The sequence below is a fragment of the Malus sylvestris genome, chromosome 7 (genome assembly GCF_916048215.2).
Source record: "Malus sylvestris chromosome 7, drMalSylv7.2, whole genome shotgun sequence".
In the NCBI taxonomy this organism is placed as follows: domain Eukaryota; kingdom Viridiplantae; phylum Streptophyta; class Magnoliopsida; order Rosales; family Rosaceae; genus Malus; species Malus sylvestris.
This window is the reverse complement of record NC_062266.1, coordinates 19830651-19848404: the sequence shown is the minus strand read 5'-3', so window position 1 is coordinate 19848404 and position 17754 is coordinate 19830651. Positions and strand designations below refer to the sequence as shown.

The 17754-nt window shown below is 38.0% G+C and overlaps 2 protein-coding genes, 1 long non-coding RNA gene and 1 pseudogene across 7 annotated transcripts; all 4 read left to right on the top strand.

Moving 5' to 3' along the window:
* Positions 1-6385, top strand: part of LOC126630154 (aquaporin PIP1-3-like) — a 41757-nt pseudogene extending 35372 nt beyond the window's left edge.
* On the top strand, positions 84-1272 carry LOC126628784 (uncharacterized). Its single transcript, XR_007625599.1, has 4 exons — positions 84-128; positions 163-447; positions 545-844; positions 1013-1272. It is a non-coding gene; the product is annotated as an uncharacterized LOC126628784 (long non-coding RNA).
* Positions 6386-7928: 1543 nt separating the features above from the next.
* Positions 7929-10528, top strand: LOC126628783 (uncharacterized). 5 transcript variants are annotated; one of them, XM_050298620.1, is made up of 6 exons: positions 7936-8081; positions 9065-9164; positions 9232-9374; positions 9469-9588; positions 9854-9956; positions 10037-10528. In XM_050298620.1, exons 3-6 carry the CDS (start codon positions 9280-9282, stop codon positions 10286-10288), a joined length of 570 nt encoding a protein of 189 aa, XP_050154577.1. In that variant the 5' UTR covers positions 7936-8081; positions 9065-9164; positions 9232-9279; the 3' UTR covers positions 10289-10528. The 5 variants fall into 5 exon arrangements, with proteins under 5 accessions (XP_050154575.1, XP_050154577.1, XP_050154574.1 ...); XM_050298617.1 differs by having other exon boundaries at positions 9065-9167; positions 9236-9374; XM_050298622.1 differs by having other exon boundaries at positions 7941-8081; positions 9059-9164.
* Positions 10529-13596: 3068 nt separating this feature from the next.
* On the top strand, positions 13597-16583 carry LOC126628782 (probable glycerol-3-phosphate acyltransferase 8). The gene is made up of 3 exons (XM_050298616.1): positions 13597-14005; positions 14109-14421; positions 15480-16583. Exons 1-3 carry the CDS (start codon positions 13686-13688, stop codon positions 16347-16349), a joined length of 1503 nt encoding a protein of 500 aa, XP_050154573.1. The 5' UTR covers positions 13597-13685; the 3' UTR covers positions 16350-16583.
* Positions 16584-17754: the final 1171 nt, after the last annotated feature.

Sequence of the window (17754 nt, the reverse complement as noted above, 5' to 3'; positions counted from 1 at the left end):
GGACACGTGTCATACATTCGTGTAAGGAACTCCTTAGGATTCCAATAGAGATGCTGAAATGTGGTGCAGTCACCCATTATCATGTCAGATGGCTTTTAGAACCCCTAGGCCGTATCATTTCTCACAAGGTGCTCAACACTCTTTCGAAAAGAAAAAAAACAGCGGTACCTCTATAACAAAACCTTCTCTCTGATCACTCTGAACCCATTTCTCTCTGAAATGAAAAAAAACATTCCGTCTCTCTCTCTAGAAAATCCAAAGAGACTCACGGAGCTCTTGGCATGTTCAAAACTCGTAAACCTAACCAGTAAGTCAAACCTCCATGTCACAGCAGCTCCTATAGCTTCTCGAAGAGCTATCTCTGTAGCCTTCCAAAACCCAGCAACAAACAAACCTCCGTGAGTCCCGAGCTGTGATAGAGTGAGCGGAAAAACGAAGATGTTGAAGGTAAAAATCCTCCTCAATTTGTGTTACTTCCCTGCCAGCCTTATGTATTTGGGTGAAAGGAAGCAAGATCTAACACATGATGTGTGTTTATCCGTAGGAAGTCCCCCAAAATTGCAGATCTTAGCTGATCTATACCACGCACTCTGATTGGCAACAAAATCTGAAACCAGTTAGTGTCTGCCATAGAAATGAACGCACAGTGCAGCTTCAATCATCCCACAGGGGTACACATCTTCACTCAACTAGCGCATTGTGGTGATTTCCATGTCTCCTATAACTCCACCCCACAAGAGTATAAGCTGTGTCTCGTTTGTGTGCAAATGTGTTTGAGCTAGATGCTGGACAGCAGCAAAGACATGGCAATAGAGACGACATTGCTAACTTGAGGCATGCAGAGGTAAAAATTTTGTTCTTCACCAATGATGACCCCCAAATGGTGAAAAATGTTGCCTTATCCATCAGTGATATTTTCGAATGTAAAAGCGATAGATCCCAGAAGTACCCCACCTTTGATGATATATGAACACTTCCGCTGTAACTCATACACTGGATTGTTGTGGTGCAGGGATGACGTCCAAATGGTGAAGACACATTTGGCTTACCAAACTATTGGCCTGCAAAGAAGAATGGCCGCGGAGCAAAATAGAGAGGTATAACATCCCATCCCTGCTTGTGTATTACAGATGGGGTTGGTATTGGTGTAGATCTGCTACTGGATGCATGATTCCGTCTAAAATGATCTCTCTGTGCCTTAAGTCTTGTTTGTCTTGTTTGCTGGCTGCATAAAAATCAGGTGTTGAAATCATAGATAAAATGTAGAAGATACTATCGGTAAAATAAAACACGTAAAAACAATTTTTTTTTTGTCTGTATTTTTACTGAACATGAAATGCTGCCTAGGAATTTAAATGCAGCTAGAAATTGAAAGTAATGAAATAAATATGAAAGAAAGTAAAGAAACAGTTAGAGAATTGGGTTGCCTCCCAATAAGCGCTTTATTTTAAGTCTGTAGCTAGACGTCGCAGAAGTCCGGTGGCTAGATCACTGGTTCCTTCAGAGTCAAAGACTCGCTTGCACCAAACTCCTTGGGAATGGCTGTAGTAGAGACTTCTTGACCTTGAGCACACACCCCCTGCTTTCTACTTCAATGTCCACATTACCGTTTTGAAAAACTTGCTTAACCATATAAGGTTCCTTCCACCGAGACTCTTGTCTCCCTGGAATTAACTTGAAACTGGAATTTAACAACCACACCTTTCTACCAGGCTGTATTTTTTCACAACTTGGAATGCTTTGCAACTTTTGATTCTTGCCTTTGACACTTAGATGTTTTTGATCAATCTGGTGGCCTAGATAGTTGTAAAAAAAAAATGGTTCTGCTTTTGATTTTTGCACTTCAACTGGTTGAACTTTTTGCTGCTGCACTTTACTATCACACTCACGAATCACATCTTGAGTTTTTGTGGGAAAATAGTCAGTTAATGATCTGGTCATCAATTTGGCACTAGGCAAACCATCTAATGCATCAACACGCATGCATTCTTGCTTATCATCTGGATATGTGGTGATTTCAAACAAATTGAAAACAACTGTTTGATCTTCAACCCTTAGTGTTAACGTTCCTACTTCAACATCAATAAGAATCCGGGCTGTTGCCATGAAGGGTCATCCCAAAATGATGGGTGTTGTCAAATCTTCATCCATGTCCAACACCATAAAATCAGATGGGAAATATAAATTGGCAACCTTAACAATAACATCTTCGATGATTCCTCTAGGATAGGTAATTGAACAGTTAGCCAATTGAATAATGTTGGAGGTTGGCTTCAGCTTACCTTCACCTAAACGTTAAAAACAGAATAAGGCATTAGTTTACACTAGCACCTAAATCAATTAACGCACTTTTAAAATCAGAATTGCCAATAGTACAAGGAATAGTAAAACTCCCTGGATCTTTCTTCTTTTGAGGTAATTTGTGCAGTAGAACTGCACTGTATTGTTCTGTGAGCACAATTTTCTCTGTTTCCACGAGCTTTTTCTTCTTAGTGCAAACGTCTTTCAAAAAGTTGGCATAAGAAGGAAACTTGTTAATTGCTTCAAACAATGGTAAATTAATTTGAACTTTAGCCAATGTCTGTATGAAGTCTTTTAACTACTGATCCTTAGCCTTCGGCATTAACCGTTCAAGATATGGTAATGGAAGATTATAAACATGCTCAGAAACCTATTTTGGGGCAGTTTCTGATCTGGTCAGATTCTGTTTTGCTGCAGGATTGGCAAGTTCTGCCCCTGTTTTTGCAGATTTTGTAGATATTTCATTGCTGGCAGATCCTGTTCAGCGCCGTTTGCATGGTTGTCATAACTTTTACCACACCTTAAAGTCCGTATTGCACAACAATCCTCTGTACCTCTTAGATTAGGCACCGTTTGACTAGGAAACTTTCCCTTTTCTCTGTCTGACATCTGCGCAGCTAGCTGCCCAAATTGTGACTCTAAACTTTTAATTGATGCCTCAATATTCTAAAATCTTTGATTACTACCTTCCATGAATGTTTGTGTTGTTGTTGCCAGTTTAGCCATTTGATCCTCCAATGATGGTTTGGATGGTACAAAAGGTTTTTGTGCTTGTTGGAATGATCTTGTATTATTTTGATTATCACCCAATTTGAAATTAGGATGGTCCCTCCATCTTGGATTGTAATGAGTTGCATATGCATCATTCCTAGGCCTTTGATAGCTATTCATCATATTAACATGTTGCTCCACAAGCTCTGGGTATGATTTTTTATGCGGGCAGCCTAATATGTTGTGTGTAGCCATGCTGCAGATAGTGCAAAATGTTGCTGCAGGTGGCTGCTGATATGTAGAATTTGCTATCTGTTGTAAAATAATGTCAAACTTTGCATCAATTTTCTTCTCCATTTTTTCCATTTGTGCAGACATATTAGGGGAACCTGCTGATAACTCAAAAATGCCCCTTTTCTGTGAATGTTCCGCTGCCCACTGTTGAGATTCTGTAGCCATTGTATCAAATAATTCAAATGCTTCTCTTGTAGATTTATTTGACAATGAACCCCTAGCTGATGCATTAACATGGCTTTTAGATGTAGGATTAAGCCCATCAAAGAAAATATTCATTTGTGTATCTGGATCAATATTAACATGTGGACATTTTATATACTTCTCTGTATATCTCTCCCATGCTTCATGAAATTCTTCGTTTGACTTTTGAGTAAATGTCATAATCTCCCTCTTGTAATTTAATGTCTTGGATACTGGATAATATTTGTTCAGGAATCTTGTATGCCATTGTTGCCAAGTAGTAATGCTATTAGCCGGTATAGTGAATAACCAAGTTTCAACCTTATCCTTCAAAGTAAAAGGAAAAAGATGTAACTTAATAGCCTCGGCAGAAAAACCCCTGATCAAGATATTTTTGCAACCCACGATAAATTTTGTGACATGTAAATTCGCATCCTCGTTAGGCAGCCCACGAAAAGTAGGTAAAATTTCAAGCATATGGTACTTGACTCAAATGAATCGCCATCTTCCTGGGCAGGATACACAATACAATTAGGAACATCATTGGCTCGGGCAGCCAATGACTCTCTGAGTGGCCTGCCTGCGGCAGGCAATTGCAACACCATTGTGATTTTACTGTCTACAAAACTAGCAAACAATTCCTGCAGGAAAGTGCCTTGCAGTGCACAGTCCCAAACCAAATTATTTTCTTTCCTCTGTCTATGCACTGTGCGTTCGGGTTCTGGATCAAACTGTGCAATCTGGGCAATTCCTAATCTGGTTTGGACCATGCAGTTTACAGAATCTACAATAACACAAAAGCGTTAAAATAAATTGAATTTATTATTATTTTTTTTACGAAAAATAATAAAAGAAAATAATCAGAAAAAGTTTAAACAAAAATTATCTAAAAAATAGTCCCCGGCAACGGCGCCAATTTTTTGATAGGATTTTTAAAGTCTATGCAAATAGGGTCAAAATCACATGAAATACTTGCAAGAATACAAGGATATTGTAGTATAGATGCTCATGCAATGTCGTTTTCCTCAAGGACTATTTTGATAATTTATGTAGAAACAATTCCTAATTAAATACTTAGAATTAAAACTTGAGAAAAGAGAGTTTGAGAGTGGGTAATATTAAAAAACGAATTTTAAACAAAAACTAAAATAATCGAAGAAAAGAGTTTTAAATACCAATTTATAAAGGCACTAGGGTTCCACCATCACCTAGCAATTCTATGTATTTTTACCAATTACTTATGATTTACACATGCCACTCCGAAGGTTAGGTTTTCCTAATGTATATTCTCCTCGTGATATTCAAGCAAGAACGTATATCTAACATGCAATCCGTCTGTGATATTCAGATCAAATATGAACATGCAAGACTCATTAAGTTTTATGAAAACCTTTTGAAGAACCATGCAACCCCTAAGAACGTGATATTCGTCTTAGATGAAATTACAATTATCAATCACAAGAAGCAATACTCAATCCTCCGGTGATATTCCGACCGAATTGCATCCAATTACTTGTCTAAACATCATAATGGTGGCCAGTCATCAAGATAATTAGATAGTTTAAAAACAGTGATCAATAATTCAAAGTGTGCATGCAATCAATCATAAGCAATTAAATAAAAATTACATATTCATGCTAAGGCTCAAGGTTTCGCCCTAGCAAAAGGAATTAGTTATGCATATTCATAATTGAAATAATAGAAAATATTATTAAAAATAAAAGGAATGAAAGCACCTTAAAGTAGAAAATCTTCAAGAACCCTAGCTAAGTTCTTTGTCTCTGAAATTGAATAATAATAAGCGTAAAGAAAAATTGTAAACGGCCAAAGCAATATATTTGCTCAACACTCACAAACCCAAAGACATAGGTTTTTTATTCCAACTAGGAAACTAAGAAAAATAATAAAATATCTTAGAAAATAAAACCCTAATTAAACTAGGAGAATCTGCCAAGTACTTGTCCAGCCACGTTTTAGCCTCATATCTCCTCCAAATCCGGCCCAAGATAGGTTGTTTTAAACATCAGGATGTTCCGAACACATCTCCAGAAGGCCATGAAACCATCGAGGTCATCTTGGGCTCCAAAAACGCAATTTAAGCCCAGAAACATCATTTTCTAGCACCGCGCATCGCTCCTTTATTTTATCGCCAGAAAATAACCGCTTGGTGGAAAAATCTCAAATTTTGATACGATCAAGCTAATTGAATCACGAAAGTATTCCAACTGGAATTACTCCAAAATTCATCCATTTGATCACGTTGTGCTCCAGAGGAATTTGAGAGTCCTATATTGAAAATACAATTCAAAGTATCAAAATTCTTCCAAAATATGAACCAAAATATACCAAGAATATGATTAAATATATAATATAAAATTCACTTATCAGGCTCCACTCCCCATTGGGTTTGCAGTGTTTCTGGTTCATTTGGCAACCATCCCCATCACTGGAACCGGCATAAACCCTGCTAGGAGCCTTGGGGCTGCCATCATCTACAAGTACAACAAGGACCATGCATGGGATGATCACGTGAGTAAAATTAAATTGTTACGTCATTAAGTTGCATCGATCTAAATTCGTAGACGAGAATACATGTCTTACATCTTCTATGATTTTGTTGTGTGTTTGTAGTGGATCTTCTGGGTTGGACCATTCATCGGAGCTGCACTTGCTGCACTCTACCATCAGATAGTCATCAGAGCCATGCCATTCAAGACCAGGGATTGACATATTAATCCCCTTCGGTGTCTCTCCATCGAGCCTGATTCTGTCTAAATGCTGCGATTGTGTGTATTTCGTTCATAGTGTTTTAATGTCGAGAGTGGAGTATTTGGGGTGCTAATGTGCATATAAGTTATTTATCCTGTTACATTAATGGAAAGCTTTATTTAATTAATGTATACTTTGTAATTATGTTAATCCTCGTTATTGCATTGGAAATCTTTAGCTGCAAACCCCCCTTTAAATTGTTTAATCAACAAAATTAGCATGCTTGACGATCAAGTAAATAATAATACAAGATGTTGGTATGCTAAAAAGGTCACTTTACTCAATTTCTTTCGTTTACGACGGTTAGTCGACACTCGACAACAAGATGTTCTTGACAGGATGACAATCAGCAGTCCAAATTCCAAGTGAGAACAACTGAAGAGGGGTTAATAGTGTAGAGTGAGTTGCACTTCCAAAATTTTGGGTAATTCGGATTGAGTTTGCACTAAGTGGTGGCTAGTCCTGGTGGTGGGAGCTTTTATCTTCACATGACTGCGTTCCCGGATTTAAATCTTCCCTCTAATTAGAGTAGTACTATCGATTGTATTCAAATTGAGTTTGTAATGAAAGTTACAACTAAGCTAGATATTAAGGTAATTAGATGTACGAAAAGATTGAGTCCGGTTCTAGCCCACATGAGAGATCCTACTCGCAATGACTAGGTAGCAAACAAACATTTGGTGCTGACTCACCGAGTTTTGCAATGAAAGTGATTTTGACATATTTGGAGCGTATGATGTATTTAATAATTTTTTATGAATGATAAACACACATTTTTTCTGGAAAAAAAAAAACATGCGTCTTTTTTAATTTCTCACATATTCATATTTAATTCTGATCATTATTTTTGTTTAATTTATTTAATTTAATGGCCAAAAATAAAGAAAGATGTATCATAAGCTAAAAAAAAATTGTGAAGTCATTTCCCTAATGTTTATATATATATATTTAATACATTTGATATTATCAATACCAAGAGGTAGGAGAGTGGACTAAACCTCACAATAATCTAATCATAATAATTTGGGTCAATTTCGCCTTTGGTAGCAATCAAACCTAAGGTCTTTCACTTACCAGTGATGAAGAATACCATTAGACCGTAATACTAAGTGGCAAGGTGCCTGTTTGTTTGTAATTTGTTTTGTTTTGCCCTATGATAGTTTTTTCAACCATGTCTTTTTAAAAGACACAACTTTTATTCCTGATTGTCACATTTTGGGTTTTGGATATGGAAAAGGATCCTTGCCAAACTGTGGCCGTTCATCGTGCATCATGTGGTAAAAAATCATTTGAAATTTAAAATTTAAAATTAAATATAAATAGTATCTAACGAAAACTAACCGTACGATGTACGATGAACGGCTACGATCACAGGATCCCCTTTTCCTTTGGATATCTTTTGTATGCTATCTTATATGTAAGTAGCTCAATGATTGATGATGAATTTCAGACCCTATATAACACGGCATATGCTGTAATTGATTCCTAGTGCTAATGAATCACATGATGGTGATCAGGAAAGGCTCAAAGCCTCAACTGCCTCTATGAGTTTTTATGAACCCCAAAAAGATGGACTTCTGTGACGACGCTATCAATTTCTTTTTTTTTCTTTTTTATAAAAAAATAAAATAAAATAAAATAAAACAAAAGAGAAGTTGGGTGGCAAGGCGCCCAAAACAAAAGTTTCAATTCCACCCCGCCCAAAAGCCCAAACTCCAATAACCCAAACTCTCCCATCACCCTTCTCCCACTTGTACGGTTCTACCTCGACATTTCTCCATCATCTCTCAGCCCGTCTTCAGCCTTCACGCCACCACTGCCAGGTAACACCGCCACTCACCCTCCACTGCAATTGCAGACTTTTCAATCTCTCGGTATTTTTCCAGCAGTAAATTCAATTTATGTATTTTTGTTCATTTGGTTTCAATCTTCCCGATGCGTATGTAATTCTCACAAATCAACCTCTCTTTCTGCTTTGTTGTGTTAATTGCTCCTGTGCTACGATGCAATTCTATGTTAAGCAAATAGAACCCATATAGTATAGAGCTCCAATTTTGATTTTCTTTCCAGTAATATAACTGTTTTCTTTTCAATCTGGGTATCTTGGTAGACAATTCGGTGAAGTGGGTAGTTCCTGTTCCTCTCGAATTCACTAAAAAATTTGAAATTTTAGTTGTTGTTAGGATTCTGGATATGGGATTTGGTGGATTTTGATTAATTTGACATCAATTAGATGGGTTTTTGACTAATGATGGATTAAACTGGTTTTTGTGCTTAGTGTATCTTTGGAATATCTGTGAAGTAGTTTGTTGTTAGTACCAACATAAAAGTTAGTTGATATCAGGGGTAGTTTAAATAGGGTTTAGTAGACCATGGAACTTGTTTTTCAAGGAATTCTTCTTGTGCTGTAGTATTTGTAAGTCATCCAAGTTCAAAAGATGAATTCGTCTTTTGATGATTCAGTTCTATGTTTAAATCGTTTCCTGGTGTTCATCTTCCCTTTTTTGTTCTTTGGATTACAGATTCTACTCTTTTGGTACATTTTTAAACCTCTAATTTGTTGTAATACTCGGTTGTTCTGTTGATTCCGAATATTTTTTTGTTCTTTTCAATTTTTGATTTGTTATCACTAGGAGCAGCACATTGTTTCCCTAGTAATGGCAAAGAAAGATTTTCATAAATTGCCTTGCATAATTTGATAATCCTAGTAAACCCTTTGATTTATAATGTACATATTGTAGGAAAATATAATATAGCTTAGTCTACATTAAAATTGTGTTTATCTTCTTTTCGTGGTTAGTAACAGGTAATATCATTATGGAAACACCGAAGAATCCTTAATCTTCTATGGACAACCAAACAGCGTATTGCACTGCTGAGTTCATCTACTGCTTTCTCGTTTCTAGGTCGTACCCAGTGCACAAAGCTCCCACTTTACGCAGGGTCTGGGAGAGGCTGCTTTCTCGTTTCTAGGTAGAAAAAAAAAAATCATTGCTTGGAGATCCCCAAGGGGAGGCAACTATGTCGTTCATGAAAGGAGATTTACTTACGAGAACTAGAAAGCTGGTGAAGGGCCTAGCCAAGGCCGAGCCTGTTTGGCTCAAAGCCATGGAAAAGTTTGTCTCTCTCTTTCTCGCTATTCTTTTATTCTTGTAATGCCTTTTCTTTTTATTTAGTTGTTAAAAACGTAATGTATTGTGGCTTTTTCAGGGCACCGCCTGTAACATTTCCTCGTGCAAATGCAATTCAGAAAATCACTCTCCCAGAGGATGTTTACATAAAGAAGTTTTTCCAGAAGCATCCAGATTCCAAACATGAAGATGCCATAAAGTATGATTTATCTTTGTATTCTGTTGCAATGCCAATACTTGGTGTTCATTTACATCCCATTTCATGTGTTGTTTACCATCAAGTGTGTGAGCATATTAGTTGTGGTCTCGTTACAAATAACAATTGGGTCTTGTTATGAGTTTATCCTTGGCTAATAGATGTGGTTAGTAATTCAGGATTTAGTGTGTTGTATGAATCCGGAAGACATATTAACTTCTTATTAGAAAACGCAAGATGTATTAACTTATCCATTATGTTTGAACAGGATTTCTTCTTTTGATCCTCCACCAGCCCGTATATTTGGTTTGCGGGTGCTTGAGTTGAAAGAGCAAGGGGTTTCTGAGGAAGAAGCAATGGCAGTAGCCGATGTATGTATTTGGATTTCCTGTCCCTGTATGTATGTGCTTTCTAAATTTTTTTCTCACGTTTGTTTCATATTGTCTTTTAGATGGAATACCGGATGGAGAGAAAAGAGAAGAAGAAGGCATATTCCCGCTTGAAGAAAATTGCACACCTTCAAGGGAAGAGGCCTCCTCCCAACCCATATCCCAGCGCTATCAAGGAAATACAAGCTGAGGAGAAGAAGTATGTTCGCGACCGCTTTTACAATCCCAAAATTATTCAACTTGTAAGGAAATTGCAAGAGGAGAAGGTAGCTGAAGCGCAGGAGAGATTCAGAGGAGGAGGAGGTTCCTGGTAACTCAAAGTGCCATCTTTTGATAATAATTTTGGTCCGTTAGTTCTTGAGATTTCTTACTGATTGGCTTTAGCTTTTGATCAAGTATTAGACAAGTGCATTGGAAAGGATTCTTAAATAGTTTTCTTTCGCAACCATTTATCGAAGGTTGATGAAATGCTATACATTTGTGAAAATCACGTTATCTGATTGTTACATTTTCCGATTTGTGTATTTTTATGAACTGCTTTTCCTTCTTGCTCACTTGCAACTTCTTTTGTAAGGCCTTACTCGATAATAGTTATTTCCAGCGTTTGAACTGTTTAACCTCTTGGTTTTAAGGTGCGACTAACAACTCTAGGTCTAGTGATACTTCTTCTTCTAATTAATTAGCGGTGTGGGCAATTCAATTCTTATAGAGCTTCAGTTTCATTTCGTATAAATCCTTAGTTATCAATCATACCATATTTAATTTATCAGACGTGCATCCAAACTTGTTGAAGATGGAAGAATATGTATGCTATTAAAGAAGGGACAATGTAGAACACTTCAATGGAGAACTTGTGTGATTGCATCCAATGGGGACGCTAAGGTGGCTGTTTACCAACCAATCACGTGATGCCATGCGTTAAAGCACATGATATCGGATGACAGGCTTGAGATACTGTCACCATTGGTGTCGATGTAAGCCTCTCATGGTGAATGGCTTGATAGGACGGAAAGAATCCAGCTACTCTTGAATGTGTATATAGTATGCATCCCGGGTGAAAGGCTGCTCAGCCTATCATAAAAATCTCTGTCAACATTGTTAGGCAAACTAACTAGTAACTACTGAACTTGTAGCACCTCGAGCTATCATACGATCAATCGCCTACACATGAATGATCGCAAGTTCCGTTTAATCCTACACCCACTATCAGTATTCGATTCTCATTGGTCATAAAAGTCATTTCCACCATTGATTTCGATTAAAAAGTTGTTGAGGTGTTTTAACTGTGTTTGATATTAAAGGTACTAGAAACACAATTGTTTAGAGTCAATGTTTGGTTCAACGCTGTCACCTTCTACCTTAATCAAGTCCACCAAATAATAGCAGCTAATAAATTACACATTTAATAACAATCAACTTCTATCAGCACTTCTAACATTTTTTATTATTTGACAAAAGAATATTTCTTTTTCTAGAAAAAGGAGTATAAAGGAAAATATTACTGGTGAGAGTGATAAACGATATACTCGAGACAGAAGAGAATAACGGCTCGTTTGAGATTGCTTTCGTATGAAGTACTTATACTCGTAAGCGATTCATTTACAGTTTTAAGGGTAGTCCCAAAGATGCCCTTAAAAATAATAAAGAAACTTTTTTTCTTTTTGGATGCCCATAAGAAAACAAGAACATAAATGACCAGAAACAGATAGGAAATCAAAAGAGCTTATCATTTCCTTTCCTATAGCTGAAAATATCATGTATTGGCAATTGCTATTAACCTAAGGATTTCGATCGTTAATTTTATTTAGTCAAGATACATCATTTGCAAATATAGAATACGAAGATATGTGCATCACCACATGGGAATATGTAAGTATTATCCTTAACCTAATGGATGGTTTTCCTCATAAACAATGAATTTAACAACATTCTTACACATAATATAAGGTAGCAAAACTTTTCTAGGCAACCAAACAAGTCCTAAAATTAAAACCTTGCACGCAATCACAGAAGTTGAGACAGATTGATAAGATAGATGGAACAAATACGAATGGGAAAAGCATGGCCACCAATAAAAAGCAGAGCTGAAATAATCATTTAACCCCTTCAAGACTTCACCTACTCCAACCAACACCCTGAAGATATTATTAATATTTGCTGGGACTGATCATCCAACCTCCAACGAAATTCTGTGTCCTCTATGCTTCCTGCATTTAATTTCTTGGGACACAATTTTCTTCTCCACAAAGTCAATTACATGGCAAATCTAGATGAGCTGCAAAGGCAGTGTTGTCGCTTAGGTCGAATATTTTTTTTCATAAATAAAAGTAATTTAGAATATCGTCATATTAAAATAATAATAAAAATGGCACAAATTATTATTTTTCGTTGGAATGAATTAAGGTATTCATACTTTAATTATATTTACTTAGTTGACCTAATTTGTTATCGAGCAACTGTTGATTATGACAATTGGCTGGAGCAGTACGTTTTTGCTCATTTGCACTCAAGTTCAAATCCTCCTCATTGTTTTAGATTTAACATTACACGAGTCCTTAAACTAACTATCCTTTACTTGAAGAGAAATATTATTCTTCATGAAGAATGAAACATCCGTCGCCAAACTTGCACATCATCAAACATCTGATTGTTATGTTGAAAAACTTTGTTGCACAACAATGTTTGCCATCAACCACTTTTTAAAATGTGTCCGGATTATTATTTTTTCCCATTTTGTATGTTGTTGAACTGCATTGTGTGACCTAGCAAATGAATTTTTTGTAGCATACAAGATACAACTCTTACATACGACATCACTCTCATAAAACCGATCACATAACTAGCATGTGGGGAATTTAATTTAATTTTATAAATGGTTGCATCATTTTTTTTTTCTTGCTGAAAATGCCTACCCTAACATGCAAGCATTTTTTTTAACGACATTGGCCGAGGTCCTAAACAGAGTTACTAAAAATGACTATTGCTTCATATTGTGACAAGTTTAGGAATGAATACTCGCATATAAGTAGTTCATAGACCAAAGCTTCGATAGGACTAATATTGAGAGACTTGTACTCACAAACTTGTAGTTCATAAACCAAAGCTCCAATACAACTAAAAATTAAAGACGAACATTCCAATTATCTCTGTTTACTAATAAATTGAACTGATTACCCGCTTGTATCTCAATTTGCTTACCGATCCATGCATTCTTTCATTTAACTGTCATTACGTAGGTAACGCATTCGACTGTCTTCCCTGTTCATTTAATTGTCATTCTATATTTGTCCATAATTAAGCAAACAATAATTAATTTACGAAGGAAACAAAATACAGCAAATAACAGACATTTAACACTATCGCATATATTCAACTCCAAAGTATGAGAGGTTTCGGGTTTGAAATTTCTATAGTCTCTCCGAATCTGAAAAGAGTAGATAATTATGATTTACTATCAGTTATTCCGTTTAAAAAAAAAACAAAATACCTCCAAAGTCAAAACCCAACCATATTTCCAGCCAAAATCATGAAAAATGCTTACAGCGTTAATTAATTTCACTAGAACCACTAGGGGTACCACGGTAATTTCCTTCCCACCACCCTCATTTAAAACCCCCGCTTAGTTTCTCCCTCTCACTCACGCCACTCCTCACTCCAAAAATTAGCCAAACGGAACAAACGCGTTGCTTTCTAGTAAGAGAGAGAGAGACCATGTCGTCGCAGAAGCAACGGCGGAGCTTCCCGTCGATCGCGGCCTGCAACGTGGGCGAAACGGCGTCGTACGAGTCGATCGCTGCCGACCTGGACGGGACGCTGCTCATCTCCCGGAGCTCCTTCCCTTACTTCATGCTGGTGGCTATCGAAGCCGGAAGCCTCCTCCGCGGCCTTGTCCTCCTCCTTTCCCTCCCGCTCGTCATCGTCTCCTACTTCTTCTTCTCCGAAGCCGTCGGCATCCAGATCCTCATCTTCATCTCCTTCTCCGGCCTCAAAATCCGCGACATCGAGCTCGCCTCCCGAGCCGTCCTCCCCCGGTACAGTAAAATTATATGGATGTATTCGTATATCTATCTTTCTCGTGTCACGTAAATATTTTAATTTGAAATGTTAATTCTGAATTTATGAAACGATTGTTAGGTTTTACGCGGCGGATGTGAGGGCGGAGAGCTTCGAGGTGTTCGACAAATGCAAGAGAAAGGTGGTGGTGACGGCGAATCCGACGGTGATGGTGGAGCCGTTCGTGAAGGACTTTTTGGGTGGGGACAAGGTGCTGGGGACGGAGATCGAAGTGAATCCGAAGACGAAGAAGGCGACCGGGTTCGTGAAGAAGCCCGGGGTTTTGGTGGGAAAATTGAAGCGGTTGGCGGTTCTGAAGGAGTTCGGCGACGAAGTGCCGGATCTCGGGATCGGCGATCGGAGCTCCGATCATGACTACATGTCACTTTGCAAGGTATGGGTACTTGGCAATTTAATCTAATTATTGTTATTTTTTAGTTAATTTGTTGTAGTAAAATCATGGGACCCACCATAATCTTAACCATCCCCAACTACCTGCCAGCTAAAATATTGATCCCTGTGTGGTGTGGTCAAGTCAAGAAATTATGGCGCGCTAGCAAAAGCTAAATAAGATAATTAAGGCAATCATGCTTTTGGATGCAAAAATATATAGAGGCAAATTTTTTGCCATCCTACTTTCCGTGACCTCTTATTATGTTCAATTGTTACATTTCTAGTACTCCACAACTATATATGTAGCGTTTTAATAAATTACATTACATATATCGGTAGTTGTTATTGACATTATATAAAAAAAAAAGAGTAGTGTTATTTAGCCTTTAAACAATTATTTTTACTTCTCATATTCTTTTTAATTTTTAGTCAATGAATTAAAGAATAATATCAAAAAATTAACAGGGTGTGTAGATGGTAAAAATAAGTGTGATTAGCACTCTCCTAAAAGAATAAAGTACCCATTCATGAAATGTAAGGCAGTTGTCATTGGCACTGTTAAATGACATTTTTTTAGTGTAAATAAGCAAAATTTATGGTGTTACGAAGTAAAAGATAAGATATTATTAGCGTTTTAAGAATCTTGATTTTGTAGTTTTTACCAAAGATTTATTGGGAATCTTAATGAAACATTTTGGTGCTGTTTATTTTAACATTAAGGATATTTTTATCATGAAAAATCAATCGTGACATCATTTTCTTACATCTTTATTTTGTCATTTTGATTAAAACTAAAGTTTTTGATGACTTTTCGTGTTAAAAACTCAAAATATCTGGTAGTTCGAAACATCGAGTAAACCCCGCGAATAACAGCTTCTAACACATTACACATTCATGACATGAAAAAAATCATTTACTTAACGACATTCTTGATATTTCATATGCCGGATATTACGAGTATCATTGTTATTTTCTGGTGAAATGCAAACTCTCGATTACTATGGAATTACGTTTGGTACATTTTTGCTCACCATGTTTGTTCGGATCAATATTGAGCAGGAGGGTTACATGGTGCCGCCCAACAAATCAGCCCGTCCAATTTCAAAGAACCGTCTCAAAAACCAAATAATTTTCCACGACGGACGCCTAGTGCAGCGCCCGGACCCACTCAACGCCATCTTAACCTATCTCTGGCTGCCATTTGGCTTCATCCTATGCATTATGCGTGTGTACATCAACCTCCCTCTCCCCGAACGCATCGTCCCCTACACGTACGCAATGCTCGGGATCAAGCTCAAAATCCGCGGCAAGCGTCCCCCGCCGCCCTCCCCCGGCACCCCAGGAAACCTCTACGTCTGCAACCACCGCTCGGCGCTTGACCCGATCATCATCGCCATCGCGCTCGGCCGCAAAGTCTCCTGCGTGTCGTACAGCGTGTCCCGCCTCTCCCGGTTCCTATCTCCAATCCCGACCGTCGCTTTGACTCGCGATCGCGAGGCCGACGCAGCACGACTGTCGTCGCTCCTCCAAAAGGGGGACCTCGTGGTGTGCCCTGAGGGCACCACGTGTCGCGAGCCGTTCCTGCTGCGATTCAGTGCTTTGTTCGCAGAGATGAGCGATAGGATCGTCCCCGTGGCGGTCGACTGCAAGCAGAGCATGTTCTACGGGACCACCGTCCGCGGGGTCAAGTTCTGGGACCCGTACTTCTTTTTCATGAACCCGAGGCCGACGTACGAGGCGACGTTTCTGGACCGGTTGCCGGACGACATGTCGTGCAAGGCCGGGAAGTCGTCGATTGAGGTGGCGAATTACGTGCAGAAGGTGTTGGGGGATGTGCTGGGGTTCGAGCGCACCGGATTGACAAGGAAGGATAAGTATTTGCTGTTGGGAGGAAATGACGGGAAGGTGGAGTCCATGTACAAGAAGTGATGAGCCTTGTGGGTAAGGGTATTGTGGTCATTTTCGGTTGACAGATGACGAGATATGTTCGGCTGTTCGGGGTATTTTGCTAGTCTATTGGGAAGGTGTTGAGAAGGGTATATTGGTCTAAGTGTAGAGAATTTATATGTGAATTTGGTTGATGTCATTGATACAGCTTAATGTAGCCGTTTCTTGGGGTTAACAACGTTGATCTATTTATAATATTGTTCATGGAAAAGTCAATCTTGGCCTCAACTTTGTTTTGTTTTTTTGTTTTTGTTTTGTTTTACCAAACGATATTATTTACACTAAGAAAAATATGTGGGTTTACTGTTTAGTTTCATAATGGGCTAGCAATAATATAGTTTAAACTTGCATTTGACGAGAATTGAACCTAATACATTTCACTTACAAATGAAGAGAAATACTACTAGACCTTAATATTAAATGGCAACAGTGATTACCAAACCATCCAGAATCAAATAATTGTAGGATCTGCATAAAATCAACATTTCTGAATCTTTCATACTTTTCAATCTAGAGAGAGATAGGATGTACAGAAAGAAGGTAAACTAAAAGTAGCCCTTCTCCAAATTTATTTTTCAAACCATTGGCCACTAATTTCTTTGCCCAAAAAGGGTAGACGCTAGTATGCATTTCTAGTCATTTACAGTCGAGCTTGGTCTGTTGTCCATTGTTTTCTTTGCCCAACAAGATTCTTTCTTCCTACTCTAACAAGATCTTCTCTGTATTCTCCACATACTTTAAATTACACATTCACCGAGAATTAGTGAGAAAAATGGAGTAGGATTCTCCTTCCTCCTATTCTCATACATTCCCTCTATTAAGGGCAATATTGTAAATGCATAATCTAGGGATAATACTTAGAGGTTAAGGAAAATTGTTAGTTGTTATGATTTAGTTAGCCTACACAATTTGTGTATATATATACTCAGATTGTAACTTATTCATTCAATGGAATGAAAATATCTTTTCTCAATATGGTATCACTTGTTGACGTCTCACGACTTCTCTCTATTCGATCCCCAATTTTCCCGCTTCTCTCTGCTACAAGCTTCTTTCCGTGCCTTCTTGCAGATTAATCATCTTCGATCTTGCTACTCTCCGATCGTGAAATTTTTTGTTCTTGATCGTCTCTGAGTTCTTCTCTCTCCTTTTGGCCATGGCGGCCACCGCCTCTCCGTCCTCAACATCGGATTCTCAGACTTTTCCTCCGCCTGCATCCTTATACCTTTATTCCTCGAATTCTGCTTCAATTACCATTTAGAACATCGGCTCCATGGTTCCGATTATGCTCACTACTACCAATTACCTGACATGGAGTGCTCTCTTTGCTCCAATTTTCCATCGATATAATCTCACATGTTTGATTTATGGTTCTTCGCCGGCGCTG